This window comes from Rhinopithecus roxellana, chromosome 13, assembly GCF_007565055.1.
Source record: "Rhinopithecus roxellana isolate Shanxi Qingling chromosome 13, ASM756505v1, whole genome shotgun sequence".
Taxonomy (NCBI): Eukaryota; Metazoa; Chordata; class Mammalia; order Primates; family Cercopithecidae; genus Rhinopithecus; species Rhinopithecus roxellana.
This window is the reverse complement of record NC_044561.1, coordinates 49,941,340-49,966,867: the sequence shown is the minus strand read 5'-3', so window position 1 is coordinate 49,966,867 and position 25,528 is coordinate 49,941,340. Positions and strand designations below refer to the sequence as shown.

Genomic DNA, 25,528 nt, shown 5'->3' with positions numbered 1-25,528 from the left:
CTAAAAAATACAAAAAACTAGCCGGGCGACATGGCGGGCGCCTGTAGTCCCAGCTACTCGGGAGGCTGAGGCAGGAGAATGGCGTAAACCCGGGAGGCGGAGCTTGCAGTGAGCTGAGATCGGGCCACTGCACTCCAGCCTGGGCGACAGAGCAAGACTCCGTCTCAAAAAAAAAAAAAAAAAAAAAAAAAAAAAAATATGGCTGGAGTAAAGATGGAGGATGGGGCCATGAGCCAAGACATGCAGGCAGCCTCTAGAAACTGGGGAGGTGAGGACCTGGATTATCTCCTAGAGCCTCCAGAAGGAAATGCAGTGCCTTGATTTTAGTTCAGTGAGACCCATCTCAAGTTTCTGATCAACAGAATCGTGAGTTAATAACTTGGAGTTATTCAAAGCCACCAAGCTTGTGGTAATTTGTTATGGCAATGATAGGAAACAAATACAGCTGGATTTCTGCATGGGAATCCTCAACTTTTCCCCACGATAGTTCAGCAGGTCAACTACTAATCAACACACAGAGCGAGGAGACCCTGAAGCAGGTAGTACTTAGCCTATTTCAGAAACTTCCTGCATAGAGTCACTGTGCTCATTTTCCAAAGACTTGCATGATGGCCATGGGTACCATGGAGAAAAAGTGAGAATCCCTGCACTGAACCTCTAACAACCAAGGTGCATTTGTCCATTCTCACATTGCTACAAAGAACTGCCAGAGATGGTGTAATTTATAAAGAAAACATGTTTAATTGGCTCATGACTCTGCAGCTATACAGGAAGCATGGCTGGGGAGGCCTCAGGAAACTTACAATCATGGCGGAAGGTGAAGGGGAAGCAGGCACATCCTACATGGCTGGAGAAGGAGGAAGAGAGCAAATGGGGAGGTGCCACACAGTTTTAAACAACCAGATCTCAGCCTGGGCAACATGGTGAAACCTTGTCTCTACAAAAAAATACAAACAAAAAATAGCTGGGCACGGTGGCATGCGCCTGTGGTCTCAGCTTCTTGGAAAGCTGAGACTGGAGGATTGCTTGAGCCCAGGAGGTCAAGGCGGCAGTGAGCTGAGATCACACTGCTACACTACTGCACTTCAGCCTGGGCAACAGATGAGACCCTGTCTCAAAAACAAAAAAAAGAGAAACAAAAAAAACCGATCCTGGCCGGGCGTGGTGGCTCACACCTATAATCCCAACACTTTGGGAGGCTGAGGCAGGCGGATCACAAGGTCTGGAGATCGAGACTATCCTGTTTAACATAGTGAAACGCTGTCTCTACTAAAAATACAAAAAAAGAAAAAGAAAAATTAGCCAGGCATGGTGGCAGGCACCTATAGTCCCAACTACTTGGGAGGCTGAGGCAGGAGAATGGCGCAAACCCAGGAGGTGGAGCTTGCAGTGAGCCTAGATCACGCCACTGCACTCCAGCCAGGGCGACAGAGCAAAACTCCGTCAAAAAAAAAAAAAAAATCTCATGAGAACTCATTATGAAGAGAACAGCAAGGGGGAAGTTCTCCCCATGATCCAGTCACCTGTCATCAGGTCCCTCCTCCAGCATACTGGGAATCACAATTCACCTTTAGATTTGGGCAGGGACACAGATCCAAACCCTATCACAAGCCAAGACCCCAACTCCTCTATGTCGACTTGTGAACTACAGTAACTGTTTCAACCTGAACTGTAGGGAGGTCTGCTTGTTCCTTCACATCACCTTTGGGGCCACAGCTTCTAAGGGACAAGCTCCAAATGGAACTTTCTATTTGGATTCACATGGTTATTTTTCACCAATTTTTCAACTTGGCAAGAGTGATTTGAAGTCCTTCTAGCCAAAAATCTAACTGCACAGATCTGGATCATCACCACAAGAAGATGAAGGGTCTACCCATGACATTTTGCCTTGTTAAATCTTGGTTCCTTACTATGGTTTTTAGAGCCTACCCTCAAACCTCAAGGTAGGGAAACAACTTCGGGAGGCCATTGGTGCCCCCTAGTGGTCAAAAGATGCACTCATTTATCACCTTCTCTTTTACCGTTCATCCCTAATTAGGTTTTGTGGGAAAATGTTACAAGTTAGTTTTTTAACCCCTCGGGGGGACTAACATCTAGATTTCCCTGGGACTCAGTGATTCCCTGCTACACAGGATTTTCAGTTTTAAAACCAGGAAAGTCCTGGAAAAACTAGGACAAGCTGGTCTAACCCCTGACAGACCTCTTAGACTTCACGGAAGAATTACCGGAAGAAGGCAATGTCTTTTTGTCCAGGAACCTCAAACAGAATTAGGACCTGAACATTGTGCTTTTAAAAATGCATCTTGATTTGAGGTCAGCAGCTAAATGGTGCATACTTTGCCTTATGTTAGGAAAACAGCAATTTAAGATTGGTAAATTATTTCTTGACTCTCATTAAAGAACAAGGGGTGGGGCTGGGGAGGAAGTCCAGTGGTGGGAGAGTAGGGTCACCGCATACGCTGGCAGAGCACACCAAGAAAAAGAAATTCTAATTCTCTCGAAAAGTGTTCAGACTCAGCCTTCTCAACTGGTTCAGAATTCCCCAGCTCTTCTGCAAAGTTATTTAGAAACGTGTAGTTCCCTGGAGGTGGGGGTCTGGGCAGGCATCTGCCTTCTCTTCATCTTTCCTTATAATGTTTGTAAGTTTTAAAGAGGCCAAAGGCTTAGAGCAATCTATTAACAAAGAAAAAAGCCCAGTCCTTCAAACATACTCAGGTCAGTTTCAATGACCAATATATGAAAGTTCTCTGCAGCTGGGAGCTGGGAATTGTATAGTACTTTTTGTTTACACTGAAACTAGTGAGTAAATAGAAATATCTTAAGGGTTCTTAAGGGAATTATTATGAGATCAGGTTTAGAGCCAGTATGGATTTTAGAATGCTTCCTTTTAAAAGACGCCAGAAATCAGAGACTTTACAGTCAGGTAGTTAGCAGGTGATCATCTATGTGTCATGATTTGCGAGATCTGGGAGAATACACCTGTCTAAAAATGCCCCCACCAGCCTTTCATGAAAGCCTGAATCACAGAGGATTGTCTAGAAAAAAGCCACAGTCTGTCAAGGTACATATGTGGTTGTCTGCCCTCAGGTCGAACTAAAAGGGGACACAAGCTCCAGTGACCTCTGACCTCCCCATGAGTTGACACTCTCTGTCCATTTCCTTACACACAAAGTAAAGGTGTTCGTTTTCACAACTTTTCTATACCTTCTCATCGGTGACACCTTCCCAGAGGTGGCTGAAGAAGTGGCACAGCTAGATGAGCCTCTTGTCTTAATAAATTACATTTTGTAAAGACATGCCTGTCAGATCTCTTTCTAAAAAGTTTGAGGCAGTTTTGAGAAACTGTCTTAATTACTACAGCTGCTCATTGTTGCCATAAAGTATCCTAGTATTCAAATGTTAAAATTAAATCACCTGGAATACTGAAAAAATGGCAACCTAAGATACTAAAAAGATGTGGATTGCTAAATTAAAGTTATCAATAGATCTTATTGAAAAGTTTTGCTTCATTTTAAAGGGCAAATAGAACAAGAGCCACCTCTAGTCAATTACGTCATCAGTTTCTCCTGCAGTTGACTTCCTTAATGGAACAATTTCAACAGAAAAAGCAAACAAATAAATGGCTCTCAGCACAAACAAAATTGCTTGTAAAGGAGCGAGGCAATTGCACACTGTGCTGTAGGACCCAATGCCAGATCAATAGTAGAGTGGCATGGTATTTTTCATTTAAATGCAAATTTAGTAAACCTTGCCCTATCTCCTCATGTTTAAGAAACCTAATCTGTATCAACCTGCTAGTTTTCCCCCTGACACTCCCTTTTTTTTTCCCTGGCCACAGAGATTTAAAGGAAAGCCTGTATTACTAAACCAAAACTACGGGTTTCACAAGCTTTACACTTAAGCCAGCCTGACATTTTGCATTGGTGAAAGGAGACAAAATAATCAACCAGGAGTGCATAAAAATCATATTATGTATTAAACCGGAAAACTTGGCTTTAAGCTTCCAAAGCAGGAAAATCAGGGTCAGAATCAAAAAAAAAAAAAAACTGTGGCATTTAGGAAAATCACAAAATTTTATTAGAACTGTTAATATGTTCAGAGGAGTGACTTCTCCAGTTTTAAGTGTTAGAATTCAGTTTTGCATTTCCTTGTAGCCTCTGAATCTTTACAAGTTAAAGGGTTCCTAGTTCACAAAAAATTTGTTTGCTAAACTTGAAAGTTCTTTGTCAGCAAGCAAAGACATACAATACCTCCCCGTAGAAGTCAGCAATTTAAAGAGAGAGCTTTAGGATACCTCAGACATTATGGAATTATCTGGAAACTTTACCTTCCCCCATTTTCCACTGTGAGTGACTACAACTATATTTTATGGCCTGGTTTGACCCACACAAGAGGAAGGCCATGGCCCAAGACCAAAGGGGATCAGCTGCTGTCCATTTCCTTACACACAAAGTAAAGGTGTTCGTTTTCACAACTTTTCTATACCTTCTCATCGGTGACACCTTCCCAGAGGTGGCTGAAGAAGTGGCACAGCTAGATGAGCCTCTTGTCTTAATAAATTACATTTTGTAAAGACATGCCTGTCAGATTAATAAATTACATTTTGTAAAGACATGCCTGTTTGTTCTCCAAACAAGGAGAAACACCAGCCTGGCTGGCCAAGGCTAACACTCTGGGCTTTATTATAAGGAATTCTTTTCTGTGCCACATGTTTTTTTGGGGGGGTGGGAATATATTATAACTCCCTTTCTACCCTCACCCTGGGGAAAAGAAAAGGAGGGGGCACCTATACTATTTCAGGATTCCCTAACCCTGACCCAGCCTGAAATCAGCTTCATGTAATTGTCCACAAACTAATTGAGGAGCAGATATTCAAAGGCTCCTGTTTTCAAAGGGGGCAGTTATGCTCAGTGACCAGGAAACCAATGTCCCTAACTGGCTGCAAATTATATGGTGAACACAGCAACCCAGTGTCAGGGTGATGAGTCACTTCATCTGCCACATGCAGACAAACCCACCTATACCACACAAAGGAGAGGCTGGGATTTTCCAAATAAGTTCTTGTGTCACCCCAAAATCCCATCTAGGCAAGTTCAGTGACTTAAGATATTGCCATATCTCAGTCCTGTGTTAAGGGGTAAAGCAAAGTAAGGCTTTAGAAAACTGGAATTCGAAAAGGAGGCAATAAGATGTTGTTCTCTACAGAGAATAACTTGCAAATATCTTACAATAAGGTGCCAGCAGGCAATTAAACTGGAAAAGATATGTGCTCTGTATTTCGAGAAGAAAATGTCATGTGACGATAACCTGGCTGTGCTGTGGGGTGACAGCACTGGCCTACAGGCTGATCCTGCACACCTGGATATCCAGGCAGCACTGTGCCCTCACCCCCTCTGAGCTGTGAGCCGGACCAGAGAAAGACGCCCACTTACCCCACCCTCACCCATCAAGAGGCCTGTCCTTTGTCAGGGAATATACAAGGGTCTGGACATTTCTGCCGGAAGTTCCAAACAAGTTCCTGTGATCCAACTATGAGAAACAGACTCAGAAAATAAAGAAAGTCTTTTCCAAGAATAAAGAAGAAGAAACTTGTCTAGCCTCAAGACTAGAGAGCTAGAGTCAGAATGACTCCTAAAAGGAAAGAAGAATCTGTTCAGATAAGACGGTGTGGAGCAAGAAGTATAATTTCACACTGTGTTGGGGTGAATGAAAGATGATAAAGTGTTTAGGGAAATATCAGAGAGCCAACAAAGACATGGAGTTGTCTGAAAGCTTCTGCCAAACCTAAGAAGGTGGATTGAAAAGAAAAATCTTCAGCAGCCACAGTCCCCAGAGAAGGCCCCAGCCTGACGTTTCACAGCGTCTCAGGGTGCATTTGTATTCCAGTATGTACTGCGGAGTTTAGCACCCCTGGAGCTATGTCAAGCAGTACCAATGGACACCAAACCATCCAGCCCCAGATGGTGCTCAGGAAAAGAAGAAAAGCTTCAAATCCCTTAACCCACCAAATGAGACACTTGTTAGAGCACCTTCCATATAAGAAAGTGAACTTGCAATGAGAATGAGCAGGACATAATAATAAACAATAATACCCCGAACGGTAGTGAGATACAAGGCAGGTGCTTTGAAACACAGACCGTGGAAGCCATCTCTGGTGGTGTTCTGCATGCACCTCCCAATTCCCAAAGGAAAAACATCATTCTTCATCCAAGTGCCTTCGAACACCAGATCATCTGACCTTCTCCGATGCCAACACGCACATGTGGGGTTGTGCTGAGCACTGACAACGTCTTCCTAAGAGTGGGTCTCACCACGACTGCTGGGCGTGTGGAAAACCAAAGGGGAGGTGCAGTGCCCAGAAATCCATCTCCTTCTCTGCTCCACCCTCTCCCTGCATCTGAAACTGCAGTTCATGAGGAAGAAACAAGAGGGCTGTCGGCTTCCAAGATGCAGGTGTGCGCAGCGCCCTCCTCAGGCAAAGGAAGAATAAAGAAGGAGCCCTTCGCTCTCTCTCTGAAAAGCGAGACAGCCGGTTCACCTCATTCCCTCACCCCACACTGAGAGCAGCTTCATGAAAGTGCCCTGAGAGATTAGAAAGGAAGATCCTGGCTGGACAAGTGGCTCACACCACCACACCCGGTAGGTGTGAAGTAGGGACTTCTATAGAAGGGACTCGGACACCTTCGAAGGAGTCATAGAATACAAGCAGGCTTCTTTGGGGGAAATTCTGACATTGCGGGCATCAGAATTTGCTACTTCAGCTCAAATTCTGGAATTTCTGTCTCCCTTTAGAGACAAGTCAAGTCTCCCTTAGAGAAGGAGGAAAATTAGTCTCATTGCACCCCAGTCATGAGACCCACTGCTGAGGTCCGCTCAGTTGTCTCCCTGCACCTCTGCCCAAGCCTTTCTCAGCTCAGTCACCTTCTCCCTTCTTCCTCTACAGTCTATATTAGCAAGCTATAGACCCTGGCTGGTCTTATCCCCACCTCTTGGTTAGGTGCAGGATAGAGCCACGTGGGGTGGGGCAGGCATCAGGCCATCCTGCAATGAAAGGGGCAAGGGCACAGCAGATGGAGCACACGGGGCATCTGTGCAGACCATCTGCAAGGCGTCTCCGCTTCTTAGCCTCTCTGCAAGTCCAGGGGAACACTAGCCACATAGGAGACCACCCGGGTGGCCCATTGTTCTCCGTCTTTTGTCTTCCCTCGCCTGCCCTCTAGTGGGGAGAAAAAGTAGCCAGCGAGGACAGCAACAGCCAACAAAATTCAGCAGCAGAAATAAGGCTCCTAGCGCAATAAGAGTCAAACCAATAGTGGGGGACAGGCGGGCGGGGAGCGGCTGGTCCTCTCTCTTGCCACACTGATGAGGACTGAGGGGAAAGAATATTGTGTCCCTTTGTTTTCACATCTTTGCTAGTATTGTCCATTGTTGTTATACCAGCTCAACCCATGACACAAATAGCAGGCATCACACTTCTTGTAAGTCTATAAAGGAAACGTGTATCATCATTGCGGCAAGGCCTATTTTAGAAAAGAATTTTTTTTTGGAAATAAATAAAAGTCCACACTTTCTAGAATGACTTTGTTTTCATGCTCAACCAATCCTTTAGACCATACCCCCAGTGGAGCGGACAACTCCACCTGGTGGTCATTGTCTGCAATTATCAGTAAAATTTGTCCAGATTCCTCACTCCAGGCCATAAAAGGAGCTAGGCTTTCCCTTAAAACAGACTTCTCACACTTCATTAAAACTTAGAAATTAACTTTATTCACCCCTACATTTAGATGCTAAGAAATATATTTTAGATCTTAACACTTTCAAACATAGGTCTAAATATTTCAAAAAAACCTACTAATCCTAAATATATTCCCAAGTATGTATAGTATTTTTTCTTTTCAGCTGTTGTAACAATTAATTTATTATTCAATGGATTAAGTTGGTGACTACCCTTGATCCACATTGATTAATTACTGAACCACATTGCTCCTAGCTTTCAGTTCTAGCAAAAGGCTTAATTATGTTAGTGTTCATTGTAACAGCAGGTAGAATCAAGGCATAAGAAGTCCTTGAACAAACAAACTGGTATTTGCCATCTACTCTCATATATGAATTATGCTTTAAAAACTCCAGGGCTATTTTTAATCCATATTTAATAATATGGCCTGATACCAACTGAAGCTTTTACATGGAGATGAAAAGCTTATTTCCTTGTGAAATTCTCACAAGGAATTATTGCAACAAAGGAACATCTTGTTCTAGAAAGCCTGCTTAATAATGCAGCCTGTTTTTATATACCCCGGTGGTTTAGGTTCTTGAATGACAGAGTAGTCCAATCCCTACAGTGACTCAAAAGGGAAAAAATGCAGGCACCAAAAGGAACGACCGGCTACGCGGAGCCTCCTTCCTTTCCTCTGATTGCCCCCTCCCCCTTGGAACTGCTTTCAACTGTTACTCCACACCTTCCATCCGGCCCTGTCTTTTCACCCACTCAGATTTCACTAGCTTGGAGGAGACATCAGTCATGGCACATCCCAGTCACCAACTGCCACTTAACAAATTACCCAAAATTTATCAGCCTAGGGTACCTGGTTTATTGTACCTCATGATTTTGTGAGTGAAGGATTTGAGCGAGGTTTGCCTGGGTGATCCTTCTGTTCCATGTGGCACTGACGAAGGTTACTCAGCGGTGTTCTGCCAGCAGATGGGCTGGTCTGAGAGGCCAAGACAGTTTCATACACATGCCCAGTGTCTTGTGGATGGTTTGGTCTGAGGGGGCCAAGACAGCTTCACACACATGCCCAGCATCTTGTAGAGATGGCTGGAAGGCTGGGCTCACCTATGATTGTCAAATGGAGTACCTACAGGTAGCCCCTCCAGCATGGTGACCTCAGGATGGTCAGTGAATAAGGCAGAAGCCACACAGTCTTGCATGACAAAAATCACCCAGCATCAGGTCCACTATATTCTACTGGTTACCAAGTAGTCACTACAGTCAGGCCCAATTCAGAGGGAGGAGAATCAGACCTCACTTCTTAATAGGAGTATTAAAGAAATGGCAGCCATCTTTAATCCACCACACCATGTGATTCCAGGCTGTGCCAAAATGCTCAAAGCATATGTTTTTGGTTTTGGATTTTTGTTTTATTTTGTTTTGTTTTGTTTTGTTTGACACGGAGTTTCACTCTGTCACCCAGGCTGGAGTGCAGTGGCACCCAGGCAAACCTCGCTCAAATCCTCGCTCAGCTCACGGCAACCTCAGCCTCCTGGGTTCAAGCGATTCTCCTGCCTTAGCCTCCCAAGTAGCTGAGACTATAGGCGCCCGCCTAATTTTTGTATTTTTAGTAGAGACAGGGTTTTACCATGTTAGGCAGGCTGGTCTTGAACTCCTGACCTCATGATCTGCCCACCTCGGCCTCCCAAAGTGCTGGCGTTACAGGTGTGAGCCACTGTGCCAGCCAAAGCATATATTCTTAATTATACTAATAAATGCTTTGAGCATTTTAGTTATTTACTAACTTGAACTGGCTTAACCCATTTATGCCTGAGGTTGCAAATTTTTTGTGTGAAAAAGCAGACCTTGGCGATGACCTTGAGCAGTAGGATATAAATAACTCCCACAAGCTTAGTGGTCCAGTAATGGAACACTAGGCATAAATGGGTTAAGAAAACCTTAGTAGTGTCTAAAAGCAATGGAGTTGTTGTTTTGTACTCAGCCGTGGGTGGGTGCTACATATGTGCAGGACTTCCCTTAGCAAGAGCCTCAATGCCTGGAGAGTGGCAGATCATTCTTGCTTTCTTGCTGTTTTTTATGATTCAAATAATCATAATATATTAGTGAAAAGGGCAGCTAACAAAAACAAATGTCCCCCTCCATGTCTGATGTGTTCATGCCTCTGAGTTTCTTTAAGCATTGGATTCTCTGTTTGGCGAGTTACATAACACAAAGAAGCCTCTGAGTGCAACCTAAAACTTCATCCAGTTTGATCATTTATGGGAAGAGAGTTGAAGGCATCCAACCCGGAGTTACAACAAAGAGAACAAAGCGGGGGGAGAGAGTTAAGTCTTTCCGAGGTTCTTTGAACTCACCCCCAACGCTCTGACACCAAAGGCACCAAAAAAGTGTTGATTTTTCTCATTTAGGGAGAAAGGGTGTCACTGGATCTCCAGACCAATAACACCTTTAGTTTGTGTGGCCTTCAAAGCAGATGATGGCTGTGATGTGCCCAGTATCTTGGACAGGTCATTTGGCCTTCATGCTAAGTACCCCATTAGAATATCATTGTGTGTTCCAGCCAGGGAATAAAACAGTGTCCTCCCTGCTCTGATTCGTCATCCCCATGTCCCCAGGTGGCTAGAGGAGGACCAGGGTCACTGCTGGGGGAACTGCTGGAGTGCATATGAGCTTCCTCCTACTGGACTGCAGCATTCTACACCCCACCACCATCACCCCACCAAAGCTAGGAAAATAAAAGTATAAAGCCTGAACAATGGGTCCAGGCTTTCTTCTCTCTCAGCAGCCAGCCACCCTCCCCAGTGGAGAGTCTCCCTAGCTGGAAGGCAAAATCTAGGTTTATGGAAGAGGACCCTGACTATCTGGCTTCTCCGGACAGTTTTGAACTCTCACACCTGGAAACCAAAAGGGTGCCATGGAACTGACAGCTACTTCATCAGCACTGTGGTGCCTCTCCTTTGTAAAAATAAGTGCTGCCCCTTAGAGATCAAGAAATAACTGCAGAAAGGAGACATGGAATGATCTAGGTCACACTTCCAGGTCCTCTTTGCTTGTGTACTATAATTCTCTCTCTCATTTTGGCCTTTACTTACACTCCTCATTGTAGTCTCCTACCATAGAAAGAGAAGGAAGGAAATAATCTTTCACATGCCATAGTACTTTAATAGTTGTTGAGTTAGTATGCTCAAAGTCAATGTCTGTAAACACAATCTGGCTGCTGAGACATCACTGGTTTAGGTTAAAAGAAGTTACGAGATAGTAATATAAAATTACATTGTACAAAATATGTAATTAAAAACTGACCACCTGACAGAGTAGCTATTTCTACATGGCTGTCATTCATCTGTTGTGCAGATAGATTGATAAACTGATTCATATTCCAATAGAGGGGCATATGGCAGGGGGCCAGGCCTCATGGTCAGAGATCTAGAATCTAACTTTCCCCTAGACTGTTGTCACTGCCCAGCCTGCCAGGTTGCTCTTCCCACTTACCCCAGCAATCTCCTGTGGTCTCCATCCTCATGTTGCATGGTAGTTGTTTTTTTCTGGATCACTGTCTAGGTTGAAGTTCTCCAGAAAAGCAGGGGCTGTGTTTGTTCTAATCACTGTTACACCCCCAGCCCCAAGCACAATGTCTGCTACTTGGCAGGTAACCAATAAATATTTGTTTTAAATATACATTTGGATGCAAAACAGCACTTGGTAGTGTGAAGGACGAAAAAAAAAGCAGCTTTTACTTCTCCCTACTTCAATAGACTCAACTTTTATGTGAACAGCCATATACTATTAAAAGAAGAGAAACAGTGAGTTGAAGGATAAAATCCACAAACGTAGTAAAAATCTGGAATATGTCAACAGAGTCTGTTTTCCACAAAAGCTTCAAAATTAGTTTTTAAACAACTTTTGATATTTGAGCATTTCAGTTTTCCCTCTGTATTAGTCCATTTTCACACTGCTATAAAAACTACCAGAGACTGGGTAATTTATAAAGAAAAGAGGTTTCACTGACTCACAGTTCCGCATGGCTGAGGAGGCCTCAGGAAACTTACAATCATTGTGGAAGGTGAAGAGGAAGCAAGACACTTCTTACATGGCAGCAGGGTGGGGATAAGGGGGAGTGCCACACTTTTAAACCATCAGATTCATAAGAACTCACTCACTATCATGAGAACAACATGGAGGAAACTGCTCCCACGATCCAATCACTTCCCACCACACCCCTCCCTCAACATGTACAGATTACTTTGAGATGAGATTTGGATGGGGACAAAGAGCCAAACCATATCACCCTCCCACTCCTTAAACATAAGCTATAGGTAGGCTTCATTGTCCTCCACAATTCTCTGGATCTCCTCATTCTCTATAAATTTTGGTCAATTCTTTCAACAGACCGGAGCACAAATAGACCATCTGGCTAAGAGACACAACCTCAGAGATAATATTTTTATATCACTGCATCACAGGTGATATTTTCACAATGGTTTTGATTTGTGGGAATCAAATAGATTTCAGTGAATAGTATACAAAGATCAAAGTGATATATCTTACATTTGAAGATGGGGTGATATAGGCATGAAGTGATCCTGCTATCTATACAGTTTAAACTTTGTTTTGAAAAGGGATTCTTACCATGTCACATGGAGTTTCATTCTAAAAGGGCATATGCTTGATAAAATGTAACTGTTAATTAAAAATAGAGGGAAAGGGGTAGGACTGGAAATACCTGATTCTTCAGTATTTAAGAAGTTATACAGTGTAAAGTAAAGCAACATTTAAAGATGTCAGTGAATGAAGTTGGAGATTTCTAAGAGTGCCATCGTCATCCACACTTTGCTTTCCCATGCATCAATTACAAGAAATTACTGAGACTAAAAGGATAAATTTTCCAGTGCAAACAGTCAGCACATTCCTATAAAAATGTATGAAACACATATGACAGACAAAATCTAACTTCTTTAACACAAAAGTCAGAAAGAATAGGTCAAAAGTCCATTTGAATAATGCAGAGAACATAAGCAGCCAGCTCACAGAAAAACAAATACCAATATATAAAAGCATACTTATTTACTTTTTAAATATATAAAAGTATACTCAACCTCACACATAATAAAATAAACGCAAATTACATGACAATGGACATCATTTTCACCTCTCAGATTCAAAATATTTGATAATACCTTAGCAGAGAAGTTTGGGGAAATAAGCACGGCACTGATATAGTATCAAAGGAGCATTACATGGTAGCACCTCTTTGAAGAGGAAATTTGGTAATGGTTATCAAAAGCTTAAATATGCACATCCTTTCCCCTAGCAATGCCATTTCTAAGAGTTTAGCTCCTATATATTATTATACATCTGCAGAGGGATATTCACTATACCATTATTTAACATATCAATAAAAGGAAGCTACCTAAACAACTACCTATGGGGAAATGATTATAGAGTATATGCATCACCAGAATACTCACAGTTCCGCATTTTTCACAAGAATGTGACAGAGCTAGAGGCACTGATAAGGAGCAATTTCCAAGACAAGGGAAGAAAGCAAGATGTAAACCAATGTATTTCCAGTGTACTATTTTTTTTTTTTTTAAAGGTAGATGTGGTGTTTTAAAAATTTGTCCACAAATTCTTTGCCTTTTCTTTTAAGTGGTGGAGTCTAACTCCACTTTCCTTGAGGACTGGACTTAGTGATCACATTTCTAATGAATAAAATAAGGCAGAAGTTACAGCATGTGACTTCTGAGACAAAGTCATAAGAGGTATTATGGCTTCTTCCTTGGTCTCTTTTAGATCCCTGCTCGGAAAAAGCCAGATGCCATGTTGTGGGGACACTAAAGAAGGCCTATGAAGAGGCCCATGTGGTAAAAAACTAACTGCACCTCCTGCCAAATAACATGTGAGTCAGTCATCTTGAAAGTGGATTATCCAGCCCTAATAAGTCCTTCAGATGAGACCATGGCCCTAGCCCCAATCAGTCCTTCTAATGAAACCATAGCCCTAGCCCCAGTTAATCCTTCAGATGACATCACAGCTCTAACTGTCATCCTCACTGCAACCACATGAGCCAGAACTACCCAACTGATAAGGTTTGGCTCTGTGTTCCCACCTAAATCTCACCTTGAATTATAATAATCACCATGTGTCAAGGGCAGGACCAAATAGAGATAATCGAATCATGGAGGCAGTTTCCCCCATGCTGTTCTTGTGATAGTGAGTGAGTTCTTATGAGATCTGATAGTTTTATAAAGGGCTTCCCCCTTCACTCAGCACTTCTCCTTCCTGCTACCATGTGAAAAAGGGCATGTTTTCTTCACCTTCTGCCATGATTGCAAGTTTCCTGAGGCCTCCCCAGCCATGTAGAACTGTGAGTCAATTAAACTTATTTCCTTTATAAATAACCCAGTCTCAGGCAGTTCTTTATTGCAGTATGAGAATGGACTAATACAGTGAATTGGTACTGAAGAGAGTGGGATGCTGCTATAAGGATACCTGAAAATGTGAAAGTTACTTTGGAACTGGAAAATAGACAGAGGTTCGAACTGTTTGGAGGGTTCAGAAGAAGACAGGAAAATGTGGGAAAGTTTGGAACTTCCTAGAGATTTGGAGGGCTCAGAAGACAGAAAAGTGTGGGAAAGTTCAGAACTTCCTACAGACTTGTTGAGTGGCTTTGATCAAAATGCTGGTAGTGATATGGACAATGAAGATCAGATTGAGTTGGTCTCAAATGTGGGTGAGGAACTTATTGGGAGTTGAAATAAAGGTGACTCTTGCTTTGCTTTAGCAAAGAGACTGGCAGCATTTTGCCCCTGCTGTAGAGATCTGTGGAACTTTGAACTTGAGAGAGATAATTTAGGGTATCTGGTGGAAGAAATTTCTAAGTGACAAAGCATTCAAGAGGAAGCAGAGCAAAAAGTTTGGAAAATTTGCAGACTGATGATGTGATAGAAAAGAAAAACCAATTTTCTGAGGAAAACTTCAAGCCTGCTTCAGAAATTTGCATAAGTAACAAGGAGCTGAATGTTAATGACCAAGACAATGGGGAAAAATATCTCCAGGGCATATCAGCAACTTTTGTGGCAACCCCTCCCATCACAGGCCTGGAAGTCTACTAGGGAAAAATGGTTTCATGGGCCGCAGGCCCCCCTGCTGTGTGCAGCCTAGGGACTTAGTGCCCTGCATCCCAGCTGCTCCAGCCATGGCTAAAAGGGGCCCAGGTACAACTCAGGCCATTGCTTCAGAGGGTGCAAGCCCCAAGCCTTGGCAGCTTCCAAGTGGTATTGGGCCTGCTGGCACACAGAAGTCAATAATTGAGGTTTAGGAACCTCTGCTTAGATTTCAGAGGATATATGGAAATGCCAAGATGTCCAGGAATAAGTTTGCTGCAGGGGCAGAGCCCTCATGGAGAACCTCTGCTAGGGCAGTACAAAAGGGAAATGTAGGGTCAGAGCCCCCACACAGAGTCCCCACTGGGGCACTGCCTAGTAGGGCTGTGAGAATAGGGCCACCATCCTCCAGCCCCCAGAATAGTGGATCCACCAATAGCTTGCACTGTGCACCTGGAAAAGCCACAGACACTCAAGACCAGTCCATGAAAGCAGCCAAGAGGGATGCTGTACCCTGCAAAGCCACAGGGGTGGAGCTGCCCAAGGTCATGGGAGCCCACCTCTTACATCAGTGTGACTGGGACTGAGACACGGAATCAAAGGAGATCATTTTGGAACTTGAAGGTTTAATGACTGCCCTACTGGATTTCAGACTTACATGGGACCTGTAGCCTCTCTGTTTTGGCCAACTTCTCCCATTTGGAATGGTTGTACTTACCCAATGCCTGTACCCCCACTGTATCTGGGAAGTAACTAACTTGCTTTTGATTTTACAGGCTCATAGGTGGAGGAGACTTGCCTTGTCTCAAATGAGACTTTGGACTTGGACTTTTAAGTTAATGCTGAAATGAGTTAAGACTTTGGGGAGACTTTTGGAGGGGCATGATTGTGTTTTAAAATGTGAGGACATGAGATTTGGGAGGGGCCTGGGTGGAATGATATGGTTTGGCTATGTCTCCACCCAAATCTCACCTTGAATTGTAATAATCCTCATGTGTCAAGCACAAGACCAAGTAGAGATAATTGAACCATGGGAGAAGTTTCCCCCATGCTGTTCTTGTGATAGTGAGTGAATTCTCACCAGATCTGATGGTTTATAAGGAGCTTCCCCTTTCACTTGGCACTTTTCCTTCCTGTAGCCACGTGAAGAAGGATGTGTTTGCTTCCCCTTCTGCCATGATTGTGAGTTTCCTGAGGTCTCCCAAGCCATGCAGAATTGTGAGTCAATTAAACCTCTTTCCTTTATAAATCCAGTCTTGGGCAGTTCTTTATAACAGTGTGAGAACTGACTAAGCAACTCACAAATCCCATCTAAGCAATTCACAAATTCCTGACCCAGAAAAACTGAATAATAAATGTTTATTGCTTTAAGGTTCTAGGTCTTGGGACAATTTGTTACACAGCAATAGATAGTACAGTGAGGATAAATTTGAATTTGCATAGAATATCTCTGGAAAAATATTTGGTGGGTATCTCTAGGGAGAAAAATTGGGAGGCTGGGCTTCATGAGTGAAAGAAGACTTAATTATCATTATATTATACCTTTTTATATTTCTAAATTGTACTATTCCAATGTATTATCTTTTCCAAAAAAATGGTAGGTAGATTTTACAAAATAATCTCATGGACTACATAAATATGTTATACTAAAATTTGTATAAATATATTTAACCTACATTTTATTTTGACTTTATATAAATCAAAATTTTTATGGTTTTTGTAGACAAAAAAAATTCTAACAATATATAGATGTTTAGTGTCTTAAATATTTCTTACTCACTGTGAAAGAGCTTGCTGGTTCTTTCGTCTACAACTGTTCTCCATTTTCCTTCTAAATTGAACTCCAATTTTGTGTGAATGGCATTGTATCTAGCCCAAGATAATGAATAAAAGTAGGTATAAGCTAAGAGTCAGTAAACTTTCTCTTAAAGGGCCCAGTAATAAATATTTTGGGCTTTGTGGTCCACAGAGTCTCTGTCGCAACTACTCAACTCCGCTGTTGTAGAGTAAAAGGAGTCATACAGGATACGTCAAAGAACAAGCATGGCTGAGTTCCAAAAAAACTTTGTTTATGGGCCCTGAAATTTGAATTTCATATAGTTTTCATAAGTCATGAATTATTCTTCTTTTAATGTTTTCCAATCATTTAAAAATGTAAGTCATTCTTAGGTTATAGGTGTACAAAAACAGGTGGCAAGCTAGATCTGACCTGCATGCTAGTTTGCTAACCCCTGGTATATATAAGCCAATCTCATACCCTTGTGCTTGTAAAAGGCCTGGAGGGGGTTGGGGCATAGAATCCAGTTCCAGCCACTAGACACAGGAAAAATCTGCTGCAAGAGTTACCAGGAGCATTTCTCCTCCCTGATGAAGGAGGAATGGGAATAAGAAGAAAACTCCTGACCCTTCCCTCTAGCTTCCTACTTGAGATATTGCTGGTCAGGATTTGGTGCTTAAGGCTAAGGCAGCCATCTTTTGATGATACAGGGAGACAGAACACAATGAACTAATCTGTGCCCCTGATGACAGGGGTAAGATGCTTTATCCACCTATCTCTGGATTTCTTGTTGTATGAGAAAAGTAAACTTCTGATTAAAGGCACTTGTTACTGGATAGTTTATTAATTGGAGCTGACCACACTCTTAATGATGTTCTCTTCGACATTAAATACCATACTGTAGTATCAGCTGGGGCATAAGTATTATTTATAACCAACTCTTAATATACACCAAATTGTTAGCCCATTTGCCACCTAACTTGAGAGCAAAGTTTTGAAAGCTTGGCAGAGCAGATGGTCCCCCATGCAAGAGGAGGAAGAAGCAATAAGAGACTGTCTTAAATTCAAGACTGGGAAATTTTCATAGCAGCATTAAATGAAGTAGATTTTATACCTCAGCACCAACAGCTCCAAATTAAAATGCTGCTTTCAGAAGGAGGAAGTGAGCCTGTCAGTACGAGCATGGATTTTAGCCGAAGATGGACTTAGATACTGTCTCCCTGTAAGGAGGAGAATGGGCTGACAAAAAGCATGGGGGTGGTTTTTTGGAAACTGTCTATGTTGTGAAGAAAATGTCTCCCCCAACTAAGCCCAGGTATAGGGCCCAGTTTATAAATCAACACTCAGGCAGAAAAAAACAAAATTAATGCTGGAAAATTTTAGAAGATTTGAATGCCTTTGTAACTCTCACAAAAACTTTTTCTTTACTGAATGTGACAGGAGTTCAGAGAATGATAGACCAAAGATCACCTATTTTAGAAAATCTTGAAGAATCTATACCAGGCATTATCAGAGGATCCCACACTCTGTGGACTAGAAAGGAAAACACTTTTGTCTCCCCAACTATAATTAAATCAACAACGATTTAGTGACTACCGCTGTGTCTGCAGGTCCTCTGCTGCATGCTTCTGTAGCCTGCTGCTCATCCTCCATCCCCCTTCCCTTCCTACCGGCATTAACTGGCTATCTGTTATGTGTCAAACAGCATGCAAAGGGCTAAAAGAACAATGATGGGAAAAACTACATGGTCTTTGCAGTGCAGGCTTCCAGTGGAGATGCTATAGACATAATGTATTGCATTGCCCCGTGTCTGTCTTCTGTGCTAGATGGTAAACTCTGGGAGGACAAGAAGCTTGTCAGTCCTGCTTACCAATGTGTCCCCAGACTCTAGCACAGAGTCCAACACACAGTAGGTAATATATCCATATGTATTGAGCTAACGTATGGACCCATAGCGTGAGGATCCCCTTGAGCCTCAAGCACGGAGCGGAGTGTTGGCTTTTACATACTCCTTCCACTTCTACGTTTTATCTACGTGTCTGAAAGGACACAATACATTTACATGCCTAAAGACCCAGGGTAGTATTTCTGAAGGTTTTCTGTGGGTCTTTAGATATTCAAGGAAATGGGATATCTGAGGCAGCTGACAAAGGCTGGCTGTGTGAAACCAAGGACACAAAGGAAACCCCATATGAGGGGAGGAACCCGTGCTGGAGGTAAAGAGACACATAGTTGCTTACCTATTTCCACCCCAAGTAACCCAGTACTGATTTCATATATGTCATCTGTAAGCAGGTTTTCTAAGACAATAAAAAAAATTACAAAACATTGTTTTTAGGTGAGAATTAAAGTCTCAGAAGTGCATCTTTGCTCACTTTCCTTCAGAACACATAGCACACACATAGTTGTGAAAATAACACCTCCCTTTCAAGCTCCCTGGAGACCCAGCCCCATAGAACAAATCTCAACATGGTCTCTCCCAGGGACACGGCCACAGAGAGCCACGCTTACTGGTCTACCAGGAGTCCATCAGATGCTGGTCCTGGCTCATTCTTGCCCAGCTGTGTGGTATGACCATGCTTGGAAGGCTCTTTTTTTTTTTTTTTTTTTTTTTTGGAGGGGCGGGGGCTCATTTCTGGATGACAGTGCTTATTCAAAGGCCATGTCCTTCCTGAGGTTTACTATATTTTATCAGGTCAGTTTCACCTCTTTGGAGAACCCACATGTGAATATAAAGGCAAGCTTTTTTGGCTCAGCAGTAACTGTCTGTTTACAGGTAAACAGGTGGTGTCCAAATCCTGGGTGGCCCAGGACTCATCACTGGTCAACACTGAAGTTTTTTTAAGTCATATCTAATCTGCCAGGAAAGCTGTAGCTCAGACTGTCCCATCCAAAGACCCTGACTCAAAGCTTACACGCCGGATTAGGGCAACCAAAGCTGTAAGCAAGACTTTTTTGGTGTGACTACATCTCCACTACCGCTGAACTCCTTACTTCAATGAAGTTCTTACTTAACTCTTTGCTGCTTGTTTTGCCTGTTGTTATTATGTTATTGTGTGATTATGTTATTATGTTGTTACCCTTTGTTATTATGAGGAAAGAAAAAGAACCTTTCTTACTAAATATATTGCAGTTACCCTATAATTTGATGACAAATAATTAACTCTTCTTTGAGAAAACAAAACTAAAAGTTAGCATAATCAGCAATTAATTTACCACAAAATAATTTAAGGCCTTTCTTGGCTGGTGCTATATGTTCCTGGCTTTTGTACAAGAATATATCCTTGCATGTTTGTACAATAAAACAAACTGACGAATTAATCAAATGACGACTCTCATAAAGATGGAGAATATATTAGATAGCTAATTAGAAGCAGATGTGGGGCAATTATTATTACATGCTACTACATAGTTAGCCATTACTTTTTGGTATATTTGTAACCAATATATTTATTTTTAACAAAATAAGAAGAGAGGCCAGGCATAGTGGCTTGTGCCTATAATCCTAGCACTTCGGGAGCCAAAGTGGGAGGGTCACTTGAGCCCAGCAGTTGAAGACCCGCTGGAGCAACAAAGTGAGACTTCCGTCTCTACAAAAATTTTTTAAAAAACTAGCTGGGTGTAGTGGTGCGTGCCTGTGGTCCCAGCTACTCAGGAGGCTGAGACAGGAGGACTGCTTGAGCGCAGGAGTTGGAGACCAGCCTGGGCAACATAGTGAGACCCTGTCTCAAAAAAAAAAAAAAATTGGAAGAAATGTGAAAGTTAGGAGTTCCCAAATACAATACGGGCTAATTTTAAAATGTGTTTGTTCAGCTGTTATATGAAGGCTAGGAGAATGTTTGAAAGAATATTGCAGTATTTTCCTTTAAACCCAGCTGTGAATTCCACACTCCAGCTATGCCGTAAAAACCCACCATGAGGACGCACCCAGGCATGTTCACAAAACCCAGGTCAGGTGTCCACTGTAGAATAGAACCCAGACAAAACTCAGCTCAAACAAGGAACCTAGAAAAGGCTAATTCTGGCAAAGAAGTCCTATTCTGAACTCATTTACAGATTTTACGTCCAGTATTTCAAACTCAGAAAATATGAGTCTAAAGGGTGTTTGTTTGGTTTGGTTTTTTGCTTGTTTTTTGCTTTGGTGTCTGTCATTTTTGTTTGGTTTCATTTTGTTTTCAAAGAGCATGATGGGTAGGATAAGAAGAAACTGAGACACAGTATCAATACTGTGAGGCTCATCATAAGTGGCCCCTCAGAAGTTAACCAATCTCAGCCAGGAGGGGTGGCTCAAGTCTGTAATCCCAGCACTTTGGGAGGCCAAGGTGGGTGGATCACCTGAGGTCAGGAGTTCAAGACCAGCCTGGCCAACATGACGAAACCCCATCTCTACCAAAAACACACACACACAAATTAGCCAGGCATGGTGGTGCATGCCTGTAGTCCCAGCGACTCAGGAGGCTGAGACACAAGAATCGCTTGAACCTAGTCTGCGGAGGTTGCAGTGAGCTGAGATGGCGCCACTGCACTCCTGTCTGGGTGACAGAACAAGAACCTGTCTGAATTAAGAGAAAAAAAAAAGTTGACCAGTTTCATCATTTGGAGATCTATTTGTTTCCTTAAGAAAAAAGAATGTAACAGCTGAGCACCAAGTCAATCATCAGAATAAAGCATTGTGGATAAGCTGCCCATCCTATCCCACTGCTGGTGCTAGGCCACATACTTCTGCCTACCCAAACTCCTCCCAAGCAATATTTGAGAAAACAAGTTGTATGAAAACGACTTTTCATAACATTCTTATCCCTAGAGATTAGAGGTAATTAGGTACCTAGAGGGATTTTCCCTAAAAATAAATAAAATAAATAATGGCAGGGATAACCGTTTCTGTGCAAAATCAAAGCAAGTGTATGGAAGCAACACAGATGTAACAATAGGAACTCACATGTATACTGTGCTTATTTCCAGCCAGGCACTTTTCTAAGTGCTTTCTGTAATCTAATTCTCTATTCCTCACGGTAACCTCAAGGGCTAGGTACTATTATTGTCCCCATTTTATCAATGAGACAACAATGATACCAAAAGGTTAAGTAACTTGCCCAAAGTTACACGGCAAGAAATTAGCAAAGCCAGGATTTGATCCCAGACCCACTGGCTCTAAAGTCCACGTTCTTGATCACCACACTAGCCAGCAGCCAGACACCCATTCAAGCCTTCACCACATCCCACACCTGTGTTCTGTGCTGGAGATACAACGATGAATTTCACACAGCTGAGGAAAGAGACATAGCAGGCTGAGGGCGGTGCCTTAACAGGGACATCTGACTGGGACTGGAAGAGATAACTCTTGGACTTGTGGCAGATAACCAGGCAGGAGGGCAGACAGGGGCGACGAGAAGAAACTGCATTCAGGCAGAGGGTACATAATGTACAAAGTTTCAAGGCAGGAAAGAATGTGGCTCCCTCAAGGAACGGTAAGTAGTTTAATCCAGCTGGCATAGCGAGACCACAGGTAACAGAGGGTGGGGACACCCAGCAACGCTAAGCCAAGGCCAGAGAAAGGAGGCAGAAATGACATAACAAAGGGCCTGTGGGCTGCCTAAGCAGTGGGGATTTACCTAAAATTCTGCAATAAACAACTAAAGAATTTAACACTAAGAAATAAAATGATCAGATCTCGTCCACAGCTCACTGGCTATTATAAAGAGACTGGATTGGAGAGGACAGAGAACTGAAACAGGGAGACTAATCAGAAGCTGTTACTGTACATCAAAACTGTGCTAAGAGGCTGTGTGCGGGAATCACGTATCCCTACAATCAGAGCAACGAGAAATTTCTTAATCCAAGGTGATGGAGAGGAGCATATTTGGGGCCACACAACAGCACTGCACTCCAGCTCTTCCCAGCAGTCTCCCAGGGGCTGATGTCCTGCTGGTTATGTCCCAGGGTCTTGAAAAAGGCCAGAAACAGCAACTTCTCGCTACGGAAGAAACACACACCGCTTCTTTCCCAAGTCCCTCGCCACCCAAACAATTTTTAAAATTCTGATGTTAGTCACTTTCAGAGCATTTCCTTTTATTTATTAAAATGTGCTTGATGGCCGGGCGCAGTGGCTCAAGCCTGTAATCCCAGCACTTTGGGAGGCCGAGACGGGCGGATCACGAGGTCAGGAGATCGAGACCATCCTGGCTAACATGGTGAAACCCCGTTTCTACTAAAAAGTACAAAAAAAAAACTAGCTGGGCGAGGTGGCCGGCGCTTGTAGTTCCAGCTACTTGGGAGGCTGAGGCAGGAGAATGGCGTAAACCCGGGAGGCGGAGCTTGCAGTGAGCTGAGATCCGGCCACTGCACTCCAGCCTGGGCGACAGAGCAAGACTCTGTCTCAAAAAAAAAAAAAAAAAAAAAAAAAAAATGTGCTTGCATTTCAGCCAGAGAGGTTTAGACGGTAACTGGTTTCTATAAGCTTGAAAGTATTTCTGAAGGATTATGATTCAGCATGCAATGCACATTCTTGAGCTTATTATCCCCAGTTTTCCTGGGTCTGGCCAAAGGTCCTCAGAAAAGGCTTTTTTAAACAAAGATCCTGGTGTGAACTGCTGCTGGACTTTGTTCTTTTATTTTTCACGCCTTGTAAATAATTCCTGTTTAAAATCAAAACTTTCTCAGTGGTGTCTCTACAAATTCCCCTACAGAATCCTTGCTCTCTTCCCATGTGAACTGAAGTTAAAAACATGACACACAAGCAGATGATGTTCAAGCCAACGGCATCTTGTATTCTTCCAAATTAAATGCTAAAACGTCCAATAAACACTATGTCAATAAGGCTCCACTTTTTCCCCTGAACGTGCATTGTTGGTTCTACCAAAATAGAATACCTTTTTGGAGTTGAAAACATTGACCAGCTTTGGGTCTCTGAGATTGAGTCTGGAAGGCACCTCCCACACTGAACCTACCTTCAAGTATTAAAGCTTCCTTTGGCAGAAATCCCTTTGAACACCAATAGGATGTGTTGCTTTTTTTTTTTTTTTTTTTTTTTTTTTTTTTTTTTTTTAACTTTTTAGTTAATTCGTTAATAACCTCCTGACTAGCAGGGCCAGTTAGGATTTTCAGGACAAAGGACAGTGGGATGCTGAACCCACAACCCCACATCCTCATCGCCCCCCATCGCACTCTCCATTGCCCCCACCCCCAAAGTCTTTGCTTCCAGGCCATTAAGTCCTGCCGCAAATGCTCTGGAAACTCTTCTTTAGGAAATCCCTGCAGTCCCGCCTCCCTCCCGCGCATGGAAGCGCCTGGTGACAATCAGGACACCACCGAGGGCTCCTCCCCGCGCGTCCCTCTGGGGTCTGAGATGACTAAGACCTCGAATGGAAGGGGGTCGTCCTTAGAGTTCAGGGAAGCGAGCTTTACCTTGACGAAGAGGGTAATGTCGTGCTCCTGCCCCAGGGCCCCCTCCTCGGACGCCTCTCCGTCCTCCCGGCGGCCGTTCATGCGCGCGGCCTCGTCGCCAGCCTCGGCGGGGCCCTCCTCGGCCAGGTGGTTGCTGAGCTGGGCTTCAGGCTCCGCGGCGCACCTGGAGGCCTCCTCATGTGGGCTGCTGTCGGGGAATTCCTCCTCGCCCCCAGCTGCGGCCTCCTCACTTGGCCCCTCCGGGCTCTGCTCTCGCCTTTCCTCTTCCTCCCCTGACTTCTGCTGGGGCCCATCCCCTACCCCGTCCTCGACAGCGTCTGCCCTCGCGTCCCCGGGGGCCGCTTCCTCGGACCCCTTTCCCCTCGGGACCTCCGTCTCCTCCGCTGCGTCCCAGGCGCGCTCACCAGGGCTGCGCCCCGCGCTCTCCCCGTCTGCGACCTCAATTGCCTCGGCCTGGGGCGGGAGGCTGCGGTCCCCTCCTTCCTGCGGCTCAGCCGAGACCCGGCGCGCCCCTCCTGCCGGACCCTCGGCGTCCATGCTGTCGCCCGCCGGGCACTCGGCTTCTACCCTGTCCCCCGCAGGGTCCCCCGCTTCTACCCTGTCCCCCGCAGGGTCCCCCGCTTCTACCCTGTCCCCCGCAGGGTCCCCCGCTTCTACCCTGTCCCCTGCAGGGTCCCCTGCTTCTAAGCTGTCCTCCGCCGGACCCTCCGCGTCTACGCTGTCCCCAACCCGGCCCTCCGCGTCTACGCTGTCCCCCACCCTGCCCTCGGCTTCTATGTTGTCCCCCGCCGGGCCCTCCGCGTCTACGCTGTCCCCCGCCGCCCCGGGCGCGCTGCTTTCAGGGGCCTCAGGTCTCTGCTCCGCCTCCTCCTGCCTCTCAGGGGCCGCAGAGTCCTCCGGCTCCCTCTGAGCCTCCCCGCGGGACTCGCCCTGCGCGCAGCTCCCCGGGCTCGTCCCCTCCACCTGCTGCGCGCCGCTTGTCTCCTCCCCTCCCTGCGGCACCTGGGCAACCTCCGGGGCTCCCTCCTCGGCCTCCGCCTCACCGTGCGCCCCCGTCGTGCCCAGCGCCTCGGCCTCCGGGCCCCTATCCGGCCCGCCGCCTCCCACCTCCTTCACCGCGGCAGCGCCCCTTGGCGCCTCCTCTGCGCCCTCGCTCCCCTCCGGCCCCACTGCCTCCCCGCCCGCGGATCCCGGCTCTCCGGGTCTCTCAGCCAGAGGCGCGGGGACCTCCGGCGGCCCCTGGGGACCCGGGGCACACCCCTCCGGCTCCGCAGCCTCGGCCATGGCCCCAGATCCCTGTCCTTGATCGGGACTCCTTCCTTGACGCTGCTTAGGGGTCGGTGGCGCTGGCCAAGGGGCGTGCTGCGGGGCCCTCCGTGCCCCTTGAAGGACGCCGGGTCAGGGCTCCGGAGGTAAAGGTTTAGCCGGGGTGCTGGGGCCTTGCGCGGGACCCGCAGGGCAAACTCCGCTTGGCCCCAAGCCTCTGCGCCCCTTCTGCCCAGCTGAAGC

The 25,528-nt window shown here is 44.7% G+C and overlaps 1 protein-coding gene across 1 annotated transcript in view; it reads right to left on the bottom strand.

The window, feature by feature from the left end:
• CLIC6 (chloride intracellular channel 6) overlaps positions 1-25,303 on the bottom strand; it is a 46,744-nt gene extending 21,441 nt beyond the window's left edge. The window contains exon 1 of the mRNA XM_010358871.2: positions 24,020-25,303. Coding sequence (XP_010357173.1) covers positions 24,020-25,303 — 1,284 coding nt within the window. The remainder of the gene's footprint in view (positions 1-24,019) is intronic.
• Between the last annotated feature and the right edge of the window lie 225 nt (positions 25,304-25,528).